This window comes from Cervus canadensis, chromosome 23, assembly GCF_019320065.1.
Source record: "Cervus canadensis isolate Bull #8, Minnesota chromosome 23, ASM1932006v1, whole genome shotgun sequence".
In the NCBI taxonomy this organism is placed as follows: Eukaryota; Metazoa; Chordata; class Mammalia; order Artiodactyla; family Cervidae; genus Cervus; species Cervus canadensis.
The window spans coordinates 53,502,660-53,517,863 of record NC_057408.1 but is presented as its reverse complement, the minus strand read 5'-3'; the positions used below and the strand labels follow the sequence as shown (position 1 = coordinate 53,517,863).

Below are 15,204 nucleotides of genomic sequence, written 5' to 3'. Positions count from 1 at the left end.
TATTCAGTGAAAATGGCACTTGTAGCATAGGGAGTTGAGAATGAAGAATTTTTTTTATTTTTAACACTTTTCTATAGCTGTTGCTTTTTGCTATGGATAAATGGTAAAAGATAGATATACTTTATAGTTTCAAATAACTAGTTAATTTTTTCAAGCAGTTCATTTTTTATCAATAAAACCTAGTTTAATTTTCCAGAGCAAAGATTTTAAAATTTTAATAATTCCCTGCACTGGCAATTTTGTACTCAATTGGGAGAAATATAACCCTTTAGGAAGACATTTTTTGTCAAAGTTATTAGAATTTAAAAGGTACTTATTCTTTGACCCCTAATTTTACTTGTAGAAGTGTTATCAGTGTATGTATTAGACAAGAGTATGTACATATGTATACATGTAGAAAAGTTCATTATAATACCATTGGTATAGCAGAAAACTGTTTCAACTTAAATATCCATGTATAAGGAAATGATTAAATCGATCATGAAATAGCTATACCTTGAAATACTAGGCAACTATTAAATAGAATGAGATAGAATAAATATAGTTTTAGCTCTCATTAGTGAGACCTTAAAGAAATAAATCATATTTGTTTAAACAGAATTATGTGTAGGGACTTCTCTGGCAGTCCAGTAGTTAAGACTCCACGCTTCCACTGCAGAGGGTGAGGGTTCAGAGAACTAAGACCCCCATGTGCGGTGTGGTACAGTGCAGCAAAACAGAGTTATGCATGTATATAGGTATGTGGATTATTGGGAAGAGCATGAATGTTATTAATAGTAAATACCCCCCAGAAATGTCCCTGCAAGGTAAGGGGTTGAGAACAACTAATTTTTTCTTTAATCCTTTTCTGTAGCTATTGCTCTTTACTATAGATAAATGGTAAAAGGTAGATATACTTTATAATTTCAAATAACTAGTTAATTTTTTCAAGCAGTTCATTTTTTGTCCATAAAATCTAGTTTAATTTTCCAGAGCAACTGATTCTATTTGGAGACTAAATTTAAGACCAGTTTATTAATAAGAGCATCATTCCCATTGAAGTTTTCAACAGTTTACTATTAAAAGAGAACAATCTTTCTAGTACCTTTGAATGTGCTGAGACCTCCAAATACCCTGCGTGCAAATAAAAAGTAATTAGTAGTAAGCAATTTGAAATGGTTTAATGCTAGGTAATATCTCAAAATAGTGAATTTTTCCTTAGATATTAGAGAGCCTGATGAATTATTTGTACAATGAAAACATCTTCACCATATTTTTGAGAGGAATTTAGTGTCATCACTAACAAGAAACTTGATAATGAAGTAGTTTGATAGAAGTAAATTGGGATTGAAACCAGGGAAAGCTACAGGTGTGATAAATAGGTGAAAACACACCTTTATCCAGAGAGGTCCAGTGAAAACTTTAAGATGATGAATATGTTCTGAGAACCTTTTTATGGAGTTATTAAAAGCAGATGTGCTGAAATATATCTTAGCATTTTGTGTGCTTTATTTAAGTTCTTTGTAGTCACCTAATTAATAAAATACTATTTCATACTTGGGTGATTTATAGTCACAAAGCACTTTGAAAATGTATTAAATGTTCAAGGATAAATCATAGTACTGTTGCAGGAAAGGCTGTATGTATCAACAGGTAGTTTTTTTGCTGTTAGTGGAATTCTTTTTTTTTCTTTCTCTCTTCATTTCCCATGTATCCCTTCTCCTGCCTTTCTTTCTAAGAGACAAGCTAAAGGGACAATCAGACATGAGGTTTAAAGGAAATTTTCCTCACATAGATTAGACAGTGTTTGTGACAGCAACATAAAACCAAGAGATAATCGTGCAAAGGAGGCACAGAAAATTGGGATTTTTTTGGAAATGGAATTTGGTGTTTTTGTCTATATTTCTCATTGTTTCCTGTGTACTAAATACCTTCTTTCCACCAAAGTTACGTTCTGTTAGTATCAAGGCAGAAAAGTATTATCAGACCTCATGTAATTATTGTACAGTCACCTTCTCTTCTAAACACACATAATAAAAGGATATTTCCATTATTTTTATGTTGTAGGCCCACAGTAGTTCTCTAGCATAAGATTTTCAAGACAATGGCAATGTAGCTGATAGAGATTTTAAATCACAAATTTTTGAGAAATAGAAAATTCTGAGCCTGTAGAGTTTGTTCTTATAAAAAAAGTCTTATTCCAGTCATCTTTTACGCCTAAAATTAAGATCTAAAATTTCTGAATCTACTATCTTAGGATATAGTGTATTTACAATATAGTGATTTCATGATATAGAATATATGATAGTCATTTATGCTATAAACGTAGTATATTTAGACATTTTAAGATTTGGCAGGCACAGAAGACTAAAGTTAGAATTTTTGCATAATAATGAATTCTCTTTAGTTTCACAGTTTTCTAATTATCATAAATTTGTAATTTAAAAGCCTATATCAGTGTTATAGAATGTCATTTTTATGCACTGAGACTCTTCCAATTCCAAAGTCTCTAACCACAGTCATCATTTGAGCAGATTCAGCCTCACAGGCCTATTTATGGCATAACCATAGCTTCTCAGTGATTGGCTCCTACCAAACTCTCCATGGGGATATGTATTTCAGTTTAAATCTGCCTTGCATATTAATTTCAAATTTTATGCCTCATTTCACTGGATTTTTTTCCCCTTGATTATGATATAGATTATATTTTCTTTAAGCTTTCCCACTTTTCAAAATAATGTCCTATGAGACCTCATTGTCATTTGAGTTATAATCTTCAGTTCAGTTCAGTTGCTCAGTCGTGTCTGACTCTTTGAGAACCCACGGACTGCAACATGCCAGGCTTCCCTGTCCATCACCAACTCCCAGAGCTTGCTCAAACTCATGTCCATTGAGTCAGTGATGCTATCTAACCATCTCTTCCTCTGCCACCCCCTTCTCCTCCTGCCCTCAATCTTCCCAGCATCAGGGTCTTTTCCATGAGTCAGCTCTTTGCATAAGGTGGCCAGAGTATTGGAGCTTCAACTTCAGCATCAGTCCTTCTAGTGAATGTTCGGGATTGATTTCCTTTAGGATGGACTGGTTTGATCTCCTTGTGGAGATCAGAGCTGTGGAGTAAAGTAGAGTGGAGCCTAGGGATTGGCATTTTTACCAAGCCTCTCAGATGCTTCTCAGGCCCACAGTCCTTTGAAACTCACTTTCCTGTAATGAGGATTTTTGCATTGAAATATCTTTCTTCTATTTTTATTACCTCTTAGTTTCTAACTTAGAGTGTTTACCCTGAATTTATTATGAGTTTGTTTAATTACATTGCTAAATGATTCATTGGATTCACTTTGAAGTGGATGAAAATTATAAAAGAGCAGTAAATCCATTTCCCATAACTAATCCATTAGCTTTCATTCCAGTTGCTTGGGGGTGAGCCAGCTCCCATTATGAACTTCACCATTGGCAAGTGTTCTGTTTTAGCAGGAAGTGAATAGGAATCAATAGGAGAGTAAAATCAAACCAGATTATTTTTAGAATAACAGGAGGACTTTTTCAAGAACAGGGGGAAAAATAATCACTAAGAATACATTTGATTGACAGATATGTTATGACTTGTAACTCTTAGAGCCGGTGTTTTGGGAATATTTTCTGGGTGGTTTAGAAATGACATGAAACACCCAGTAATACCTGGTCCTATACTAAGTCCTTTATAAGTCAACTTAAGAGGGATCCCTGCCAGGTGGAAGTATAAATGTAATATGAGTAATAATGTCAAGAACAAACCATTTAATAAATGGACCATGCCATTGATGACAGAAACACAGGTAACCTATGCAGCCTGTGCTACTCAAGCAAGAGAATAGTGCAAAGGATAGAGCTGGTGCATACTTATCATGCTGTCACTGTTTTTTTTTTTTTTTTCATTTATTTTTATTAGTTGGAGGCTAATTACTTGACAATATTGTAGTGGTTTTTGCCATACATTGACATGAATCAGCCATGAATTTACATGTGTTCCCCATCCCAATCCCCTCTCCCGCCTCCCTCCCCATTCGATCCCGCTGGGTCTTCCCAGTGCACCAGCCCTGAGCACTTGTCTCATGCATCCAACCTGGGCTGGTGATCTGTTTGACCCTTGATAGTATACTTGTTTCAGTGCTATTCTGTCAGACATGCTGTCACTTTTCTTGTGAATATTTGGGAAGAACTCCGGCAGAGAATGGAGCTTCCAGGAGTCATGGAATGAGGAGGCAAGGTGGGGTGTGTTAAAAGTCTAGGAAAGAGCTTCCCTGGTGGTTCAGTGGTAAAGAATCTGCCTGCCAATGCAGCGGTCATGGCTTCGATCCCTGGCCTGGGAAAATCCCATGTGCGGAGGAACTAAGCCCCTGCGCCACACCTGCTGAGCCCGTGCACCCCAGCTAGAGAGTAGCGCTCACTCGACACAACTGGAGAAGGCCCACGTGCGGCAACAAAGACCCAGAGCAGTCACAAGTACAGTAAAGAAAGAAAGTCTCGGAAGGTGTTTGAAGCATAAGGGTGGGACTGCAAAGACACGAATCACAGAGCAAAAGGAAGAGCGTGGCTCAGAGGAAAGGCCTCCAGCACCAAAGCCGGGAGACCCAGAGGCTCTTCTCTGCAGACACTCAGAACCCAGCAGGCCCTCGCGGTGTGCTCACTGGGTGGAGAGAGCAAAGGAAAACAGTTCCCAGCCCAGGAGCACCCAGGCCTCGGTAATGTGCCACGTTAAAAGGTCAGACAGAAAGAGCAAGATGAAAATACGTGACAGGCTGACCAGAGGGAGAGTTAAGTGTAGAAAAGAAGAAAAAATGGTTTGTTTTTTTTCCCCACATTTAAGGTCATAAACCCAGTTAAGTGTATATAAGTAGTGAAAGTGTTAAGTCGCTCAGTCGTGTCCGACTCTCTAAGACCCCTTGGACTGTGACCCACCAGGCTCCTCTGTCCATGGAATTCTCCAGGCAAGAATCTTGGAGTGGGTAGCCATGCCTTTCTCCAGGGAATCTTCCGGATGCGGGGATTGAACCTGGGTCTCCTGCATCACAGGTGGATTCTTTACCTTCTGAGCTAGAGAGGATAAATCAAAGGCAGAGCTCAGGGAGGCTCTTAATGTCTCACATATGTGTGTAGACTGGCCCGAGAACAGGTGCCAGTGAGCTGAGGCCTGGTTGACCCGCTTCCCCACTGGAGAGGCCAGAAGAGATGCCAGAGGAAGAGGAATGGCAGCCTGCAGTGAGGACCCATCCTGATCAGGGGATGATGAGGAGGGGTGGGTTTGGGGATGCACAGAAAATACCCCCAGTGTCTCTTTAATCAGAAACTTTCCCGAGTAAGAAGAGAGCTTTCCGAATGACCCATAGAGCAGATCATCCCTTAATACGACAGCAGACCTTTTCTGTAAAATAAAAATATTTTGAACAGTCCCTTGACACATGTTGTTAGGGGATCTGATCCGCACAAATGAAGCAGACAAGACAAAGGTAACAGGTTTATCTCTGCAGTGTTGGGATATGAGCTCCTCAGAGCTTCAGAGGATGGAGCCAGTCAGCTCCAGACTTGTCCAATTGAGGCCTTTCTGTATCATTTACTATTTTCCCCTCTTCCCAAAGCCTGCCTTCATCCCTGAGAAAAGGAGCAAGTTTAGTCAATTTCCTTGCTGGTTAGAAGCTCTAGTAAAGGATTTGATGGGAGAGAAGATTAGAGACTGAATGAAGTTGCTGCGTTACCTGCGGATTTCACTGAACAGAAAAGTCACCATTTTCCAGGGATGATTCAGAGTTGCCAGCGAGTTCGTGCCTAGAGTTAGGACAGCTCTAGCTATCAGTATAATAAGTACAAAGGGATTGTCTGCAATTTTGTTATAAATTTTTTCTCCTCTCCATAGGTGGTGCTTGGCACTTTTCGTTTAATGTGAAATTTTACCCACCCGACCCTGCCCAGCTCTCTGAGGATATCACCAGGTATTTGAAAGTTGGCTGTGAAAAAGGCAGTCATGTTGGGGGCTGTGCTTCTCTTAAATTCCCGGGAAGGGAGCAGGCTTACACCTGGTGAACCTCTTAGTCCTCAGCGCCCAAAGGGCAAACAGAAGACAGCTGAATGGGAACAAACATCTGATAAGAAGATTTGCCCAATCGTATCTGTTCACAGTTGAATCTTTGGTGTTAAGCTGATACTTCCCACTGCCTGACCCTAGTGGGGAAACACATGGAATTGAGATGCTGTCATCCTCCCACTGCAGTCAGATTGGATGGGATTCAGCCTGAAATAATATGGCAACTCCTGGTGCTCCTGCTTTAAAACTTGGAAATGTGTCTTTAGATGCGTATGCCTTTGTGTATAACCAGTCTGATACGTTGGTGGCTGTTTTGTGTATTTGTGTATGTGTACACACAGGCATGCACACACACCCAAATACACATAAACACATGCACATTTAAGAGTTTACCTTCCATGCCTTCGAAATACGAGGAAAGTGATTCATTTGTTTTGGGGAAAGAACATTTAAAAAGGAATGTCTGTCTGGCCTGGTGGCTGAGCTTTGAGTGAAAGGAAGAATCTTTTTATGAAGTGATCCTGGGTTTGCTGCATGTCTTTTTAGGCCTCTGAGTGCTTTCTGCTTTGGAATCCCAGGTTTTCTCACTGTGTTTTGTAGTAAGTTTATAAGCAGTCAGAGTGATACTACACAGTGTGGCTGTACATCCTTCTTGGCAAGCTTTTCAGGAAAGAGAAATCACTCAAAAAGTTTCAGTCACTTGCTATGATGAAAAATAATTCCAGTAGACATGTCAGAGAAGAGGAAAACTAGTTCCAGAAGATTTCTTTTATATTTACATTAAATCAAAGAACAATTTATAATTTATTTATATATACGTTCTAGCAATGTTGAGGGACCATTTAATTGTTGCTAATTTGTGGTTAGACAGCCTGTATATACTTGGATATGGAATCTAGTGCATGATTCCTTTCTATTTATGTCATGTTTGTTGTTGTTCAGTCGCTAAGTCCTGTTCAACTCTTTGTGACCCCACAGATGGCAGCACGCCAGCCTTCTCTGTCCTCTACTTTCTCCTGGAGTTTGCTTAAATTCATGTCCATTGAGTCAGTGATGCTGTCTAACCGAATAGAACCTGTGAAATTTGTAGAAATTTTTGTATCTAGATTACACAGCATTTATATCATCAGCTTTTAAAGCCATATTGAGAGGGGACTTTAAGACTTAATTATAGCCCTCAGCTTCAGCAGATTAACAGTTTGTTTCTTATGTGAAAAGGGCAAGGTATATTTTATTATTTATACTCATATGCTGGGCCGTGAAGAGTATCATTAAAATTCATCAATGTTCCCATTTACCATGGAGTCTTCTGCAATTAGTATTATATCCGTAACTCTTAGAAGCAAAATAACAGAAGATAAAAGTCAACTGTTAATGGAGATATTTAATATTGGCAAAATTATACCGAAGGTGTTCTGGACTCCCCCAATTTAAAATTGTTTACTTTTAGTGATGAGATTTTAAGTACAAATTCTTCAAAGTTAGTCTTTTTAACAGTTGAATAAGTTATCTACATTTTAAAAAATGAGACTTTAACACAGGAGAAGGCATCCACTATAAAGAGACCCTCATTTCAGGATGCAGGAGGTGGCAAGCCGTGTTTGTGATGGCACAGCCACTGTTTATCTTGGTCCTATGGCAGGACCTTTCATCTAGATAGCAAAATGAGCCTTCCTTTAGGCATTGGGGCCTCATCATTATATTTAAGAGCACTGTTTTAATATTAGAATTGCCTTCCCCCTGCCCAGAGAGCTTGACCTTCAACATCACCTTAGTGCTAGAGGAAGAGTCCGTAGGTTTCCTTTACCTCGTGCATCATGAATGCATCTGTGTTTGATGACGAACATGGAGTTGCCGCTAGATGCCCTTAAATATTACATTTTGTGGCCAAGTGTATTTTCCCTTGGTATGGAGATCCAAATAGAGATGCTGGACAGTGTATCCCAGTGGGTCGTTCTGCAGGGAGAGGTTGCTTGCTGCCCACCGGGGGCTGTGCGGGCTCCTTTCCAGTCTCCTAACTGACCTTCCGCCCGCCCCCTGGCCCCCGGAAGGTACTACCTCTGCTTGCAGCTGCGCGACGACATCGTGTCCGGCAGGCTGCCCTGCTCCTTTGTCACGCTGGCCCTGCTGGGCTCCTACACCGTCCAGTCGGAACTGGGCGACTACGACCCGGACGAGTGTGGCAGCGACTACATCAGCGAGTTCCGCTTCGCCCCAAACCACACGAAAGAACTGGAAGACAAGGTCATCGAGCTGCACAAGAGCCACAGGTGAGCGGCAGGGCCCCGAGAGCGTCCTGTCTGAGCTGTGCTCCGTGGGTGGGTGGCCCCTGCACCGCCTGCTTCTCCTGGGACCTCCAGGTTAATGCCTTGAGGATGGGACACAGTGGAGTGAGGTTCTGGGTCTGATACATTCTGGGTAGTTGGAGGTTCCGCTCCCACTTAGGATGTCCTTGTGCTGTTTCAGCTAAAAGTCATTTTTCTGATATTCTCCCCCCTACCCCACCTCCTTTAGAGCACAAATCAGTGTCTCTCTGGGAACTTGCACGTGAGCTAAGTAGGAAATATTACAGCCCCACCAGGTTCAAAGTCTTCCCTGGTGGCTCTGGGAGTAAAGAATCCGTCTGCAATGAGGGAGACCCAGGTTTGCTCTCTGGGTCAGGAAGATCCCCTGGAGAAGGAAATGGCAACCCCCTCTAGTATTCTTGCTTAGAGAATTCCATAAACAGAGGAGCCTGGTGGGCTACAGTCCATGGGATCACAAAGAGTTGGACATGACTGAGCAACTAACACTTTCTTTCACCAGGTTTATATAAAAAAAAACCCAGTGTTATAATTAATACTTTTCATTTCTTATCAGAGGAATGACGCCAGCAGAAGCAGAGATGCACTTTTTGGAAAACGCCAAAAAACTCTCCATGTATGGGGTCGATTTACACCATGCCAAGGTATACACTTTAACACTCCAGACTTTCTGATTTCATGGAAGTGTGTACAAGGCCCAGTTGTCACAAATGTTGTGTGCTAAGTTGCTATGTATACCCTTGTTCTATACGTCCACCAGGCAGTCAGTAAATTCTTGTTAAATTTTTAAAACTGTCTATAAAGTTTGGGCTTCCCTGGTGGCTTAAATGGTAAAGAATCTGCCTGCAATGTTGGAGACCTGGGTTTGATCCCTGGATTGGGAAGATTCCCCTGGAGAAGGGAATAGCAACCCATTCCAGTATTCTTGCCTGGAGAATTTCATGGACAGAGGTTATAGTCTGTGGAATCACAGAGTCGGACACGACTGAGATACTAACACTTTTATTTTCATGAGGTTTAGATGCTGTGACAAAGAATCAGTGCTTTGAAATAAGAGGATTATTTTGGAGTTCAAGTAAAGTTAGCCAGCCAGGCTAAGTCAATGGGTGAGTTGTTGGGGCTGTATCTTGATTCCAGGGTCTCGGTAAGAGAGAAGTTGGGGTTGGAAGACAGGCAGGTTAAGGTTGGGGAGAAAGTACTAGCTGCTTTTACTCCCTGTCACACTTTTCCTGGAATCTTTGTATTTTTCAACAGTGAGAGAGTGAACATTGGAATGTTAGTCTGTTATCTAACAGCTATGAATAGAAGCTTTCCTGAAATCTTGTATCATCAAAGCATAGAAGATATGGTAGGCTCTTAGAGATGGATTCTGGTCCTTCAGCAGTGTTGAAGAGATCCATGCTTGAAATTGGGGGGCAGCTGCTTCTGACTTGGACGGATACAATGACATCCTCCTAGGTGGGGACATGCCTTGACTTCTGGTAGACAGAGTGGTATTGTGTCACGGTCCAGACCACACAAGAACGTGCATGTAACAGGCTTCCAGGTGAGCAAGTGTCTTATACAGTCAAGGTTGGGTCCAATAAATGAAGATGGTTTTGGCAGGCTCTGTTCAGGCAAACATCTCAACAACGCTGGGGACCCCTGGGAGGGAAATACATGATCTTTCTGTTGATGCTGCATTTGGGAAGCTGATGGGTTTAGAATGAGTTTGGACAAGATAATAGTGAGGAGCAAATGAGCGCCATTCTGACTAGGTTTGTCTGTGGATCATTTGTACATCACTCAGAATGAGCAACTTCTAAGGCCCGAAAGCCCCAACACGAGCAGGATCTCTGAGACTTGGCTGGGGCTTCACGGGGGGATGCTGGTACCGCAGAGCCAAGAGCCCTGACATTTGTGTGTAATTACAACAGCAGGATTAGCTCTGTTTACTTGCCAGTTAATTATTACAGGCTTTCACTTACTTGGCCCTCAGATCACATAGCGTTTTATAGTTTTAGGTCAGCTATAAGGTAGGATGAGGAATTAAAAAAGAAAACAAGGACACGCACTAAGATTGTTTTTCTCAGGGTTTTTCCCTGCATGGCCAAAAGATAAAGAAACAAGACAAAAATGAAGGTAGCTTAGAAATTGGAGTGAATCAAAAGCTATTTTTGATACATACGATGACTCACTCAGTACCCAGGGAGAATAAATAAATGAAAGGTGAGGGCCTCTGTTTAGGAGAAGCACAGCTCAGAATGTGTCGCTGTTCCTATCGGGAAAAATGAAGCCACTTAACATGGCTGTAATGACTACATTAAAATAGATGGCTGGTTTTTCATTCGATAATGTGATTTGAAATTAGGCCAATTAAAAAAGAAAGAATTAAGGAAGTGCCAGTGCCGCCTGTGATAGGATTTCATCTGAATGCTAAGTATAACAAACGATATGGTTATGGACTTCATTTTCTCCTGCAGCCGCCCTCCATCATTTCAAGGAGGAAATTTACCGAATTACATTAAAGCTAATTTCCGGTTATAAGTGAGATGCTTCTCTTCTGTGGATAGTATCGAAAGGCCCTGAGTTTTAAGACCTAGTTAGAAATTCTGAACTGTGATCTTGGACTCAACAGCTCTCAATGAAGAATAAATAACCTACATTCGGTGAAGGTGCCTTGTTTTGGAAAAACCTGTTTTTAATGCTTTGTTTTTTTCTTTAAGAAGACTGTCTCTGCTTGTTGGTCATTTAACATCACTCTGAATAGGCTCTGTCAGAGTCATTTATTTCATACAAGATTCAGAAATGTAGATATAAATCCATATTGGGTATCCTGTGGACCAGGAGATAATAAAGGATGGGGTTGGAACAGTGCTTTTATTTATTTATTTATTTATTTTTTTGGAATAGTGCTTTTAGATTGAGGAATATTAGGTTTGTTTATTTTAATTGGGACAGGCTGAGACTGTCCAGGTCTTTCATCAATGCTCCCTGCTAAATACACATCCCCAAATACATGGTTATAGCTTTCGATACAGTTTGTCAAGTTACTGCCTCAATGCTATGGACTGCAGCAGAAACCTAGATACCAAAGTGAAAGTCGCTCAGTTGTGTCTGACTCTTTGCGGCCCCATGGACTATACAGTCCATGGAATTCTCCAGGCCAGAATACTGGAGTGGATAGCCTTTCCCTTCTCCAGGGGATCTTCCCAACCCAGGGATAGAACCCAGGTCTCCCACATTGCAGGCGGATTCTTTACCAACTGAACCATAAGGGAAGCCCCTAGATATCAAAAGTATCCTTTTTTTAATCAACAAGAACCTATTGGATAGCACATGGAACTCTGCTCAATGTTATGTGGCAGCCTGGATTGGGGGTGGGGTTTGGAGGAGAATAGATACATGTGTATGTATGGCTGAGTCTCTTCACGCATCACCTGAAACTATCACAGCACTATTAATTGGCTATACACCAAAACAAAAAGTTCAAAAGAAAAAAAATAATAATCCATTTTTTGGTTGCTATGCCTTTAGTGAAATGGAAACATTCATCCAATTTTAAGTTCTGCTTATTCCTGACGTTTTCTTTCTTCGTTTGCTTTTTCTTCCAACCCATTTGTAGTAGCTTAACATGTGCTAGGCAGGTGCCGTGCTGAGCACATAGGTCACTGAGATAAACAGCAGGTTCTCCGCCAGCCTAGGTCAGGGGGAGGAGGAGGAGGAAGGGGAGTTTGGGGCAGCACACTTGCCCGCGGTGTGCTGGCCGCAGTGATGATATGGGGCCACAGGAGAAGTGAGTGTGTGTTGGAGGCGCCACGATTAGTTTCCCACCTTCTCATGGTTCAAAGACACTCATGAGTGATGTATAACCGATAATAATGGAAGAGGTTGTAAATGTCCAAAGGCGTGTTTCCTACACTAGTTCTTTATCACAAAGACCGTGACTCAGGAGCACTTATTCCAGCAGCCCTGCTCATGCACACATGTCTGCTTGAGGCCTGAGGGGTCACCTGGGTGGTCCCGAGAACAGATCATCTGGATCTAAGCATCCACCATGCCCGCTATGTCCAGTGTCAGGTGAGAGCTCTGTAAATTGCTCTTGTAGTTACAGCCCTTGATAAATGGTGGGTGGTCTCTGCTCTCTGAATTCCCCTGAAATCTGATTACGTTGTCATATCCTGCCATCAGTTCCTTCCGCCTCTCTAGAGTGAGGTGGTGTCTAATGGAGCGATACGTTTCCAAGGAGAAATGTTTCATTTTAAGTCAATTAGATTGTGTGTGTAACCTCACCATGCCCAGAGAGGGACCAGAATACTTATTTTGACTCTGGAAATGTTCCTTCTGTGCTTTGTACTGGCGGGACTTAGGATGTCAGTCCACCCACCCCCGTACGGATGAGTCAGAAGCCCCTGTTTGGATTCTTTTGCGTGTCTCTCCCCACTTTGCTGGGGCTGCAGTGACTCAAAGTGAGACAGCCCTGACAATGACGTGTCCCCAGACCTCAGCTTTGCCTCTCCGTGACCCTGTTTTCCAACAGCCAGTGAGAAACGGGTGGGGGGCCCATCTCACACACAGCCCCGCCTTCTGGACTTTGTCCTTAGCCCACGTAGGACATCACTGATACTCACTTCACCCTCATCTCACCTGAACACAACATTGGGAGGACACAGACGGGTCGTGGGGCGTCTCCTGAGCTTCACATAACATCTCTGATGACCCCCGAGACCCCTCATCACACCTCCCTAGGAAATGACCTAAAGATGTAGTATGCAGGTAGCTAAAGCAAGTGAAAATACAGCACGATCCCCCTTTTGCATTTTTTTTTTTTTTAAAAAGAGGCCTAGGACTTCCCTGGTGGTCCAGTGGTTAATACTTCACCTTCCAATGCAGGGGATGTAGGTTCAATTCCTGCTTGGGGAGCTAAGATCCCCACATGCCTCGCAGAGAAAAGCAATAATGTAACAAATTCAATAAAAGACTTTAAAAAAAATCTGCATCAAAAAAAATCTATTAAGAACAAACCTATACATATATATTAAGTGCATCTGTATTTTTTGTACGTGAACCAAGTGATTAAGTGAGCACCAGTGGGTGGTAAGTGTATGTTGGGGGCCTGTTAGGGAGAAGGTGCAGACTTTAAAAAACTATTTTATACTCAAATTTTATAATGGTATATTAAAAAAGTCAAGGCTCTTTTTAAAGCAACAAACCCCAAAACACTCATAGTAAAGGATGGGGCCTGTCGGCTAGTGTCCGTATTAGTTAAGTACTGCCCCTGGAAACAGGCTGCTCATATTCAGCTGGGATGGAAATCTAACCTTTCTGTGCCTTGGTCTTCTTGCCTATAAAGTAGGAATAATAAGAGCAACTAGCTCAGAACAATGCTAGTGAAGATTAGTAATGTATGTAAAGCGGTCCGGCCAGGCCTGGCACCCAGCGACGAGAACCCAGGCTCTGAACACCACTGTGATTAACACACCTTCACCTGGGTGGCGTTCTCTATGTGCAATGTGGACATCGCAAGTCCAAGATACCTGGGTGAACAGAGTTTCCACTAACAGATCTCCATAGCAATGAATATCTTCATCAGAAGGCTATTATTTAGTGGTAATATGTTTTAAATGGCTGCAGTATTTTTCATATTTAAATCTGAGCTACAGGCAAGCCTTTTATAGCTTCCAACCTGGAGGCTTAAATAGTGTACCCAGCCATAAATGGAAATAGATGAGTTGCTCATCCTTCATTTTTTTTTTTTTTTTTTTTTTGAATCTTGTATTTTGTACTGGGGTACAGCCGATTAACAATGTTGGTAGTTTCAGCTGAACAGCCAAATGAAAGCAAAAGTAACTCAGTCGTGTCCGACTCTTTGTGACCCCACGAACTATGCAGTCCGTGGAATTCTCCAGGCCAGAATACTGGAATGAGTAGCCTTTCCCTTCTCCAGGGGATCTTCCCAACGCAGGGATCAAGCCCAGGTCTCCTGCATTGCAGGTGGATTCTTTACCAGCTGAGCCACCAGGGAAGCCTAAACAGCCAAGGGATTCAGCAATACATAGACACATATTACATTTTAACTATCTTTCTAGATGACCATTTTTGTAGATGCATTATTTTTCTCTATGACTTTGATACTCTAACTTTGTCTTCTAAAAGACAGCATGTAGTTGAATCCAATTTAGGCCTCTGTTATCATTCATTGATCTCTTTATTCTTGTGCCATGTATCGCATGATGCAATTGCATTTCATTTAAAATATACTTTGATACCTGATAAGCCTAGGACTCCTTCATTACCATTCCTTGTTTCTCGCTGCTGTTTTTCAGGATTCTGAAGGAGTCGACATCATGTTAGGAGTGTGTGCAAGTGGTTTGTTGATATATCGTGATCGACTTCGCATCAACAGATTTGCCTGGCCAAAGGTTCTAAAAATTTCATACAAACGGAACAACTTTTACATTAAGATCCGGCCAGGAGAGGTAAGTAGACCCCAATTTGCATGTACGTTGGGAAGAAAGTTACCAAAGAACCAACAGAAAATTTTTCTAAAATTTTTTTAGTAGAAATTTACCTGGCCACCAGCTTTATTAGGATAACTTTGTGACAGTAGATAGTCAATAAAAGTATTTGATATAAATCTTTAAGAAGAGTTCAAAAATGAAAATTCATAGTTACATTGTTATTTGCACCCATGGACTTTATTTGTGGGTTACCCTAGTGTAGTGGCTCAGTGGTAAAGAAGCCGCCTGTCAATGCAGAAGTGGGTTCTATCCTGGGTCAGGAAGATCCCCTGGAGAAAGAAATGGCAATACTCCAGTATTCTTACCTAGGAAACCCCATGTACAGAGGAGCCTGGTGGGCTTCAGTCCATGGGGTCTCAAAGAGTCA

General features: G+C 41.6%; 1 protein-coding gene across 24 annotated transcripts in view; it reads left to right on the top strand.

Moving 5' to 3' along the window:
• The window catches only part of EPB41L3 (erythrocyte membrane protein band 4.1 like 3), a 225,957-nt gene that overhangs the window by 170,109 nt on the left and 40,644 nt on the right, over nt 1-15,204 (top strand). For all 24 annotated transcript variants that reach the window (XM_043443963.1, XM_043443951.1, XM_043443955.1 and 21 more), the window contains 4 exons: nt 5,867-5,942; nt 8,086-8,304; nt 8,894-8,981; nt 14,643-14,795. In XM_043443963.1, the coding sequence (XP_043299898.1) occupies nt 5,867-5,942; nt 8,086-8,304; nt 8,894-8,981; nt 14,643-14,795 (536 nt within the window). The remainder of the gene's footprint in view (nt 1-5,866; nt 5,943-8,085; nt 8,305-8,893; nt 8,982-14,642; nt 14,796-15,204) is intronic.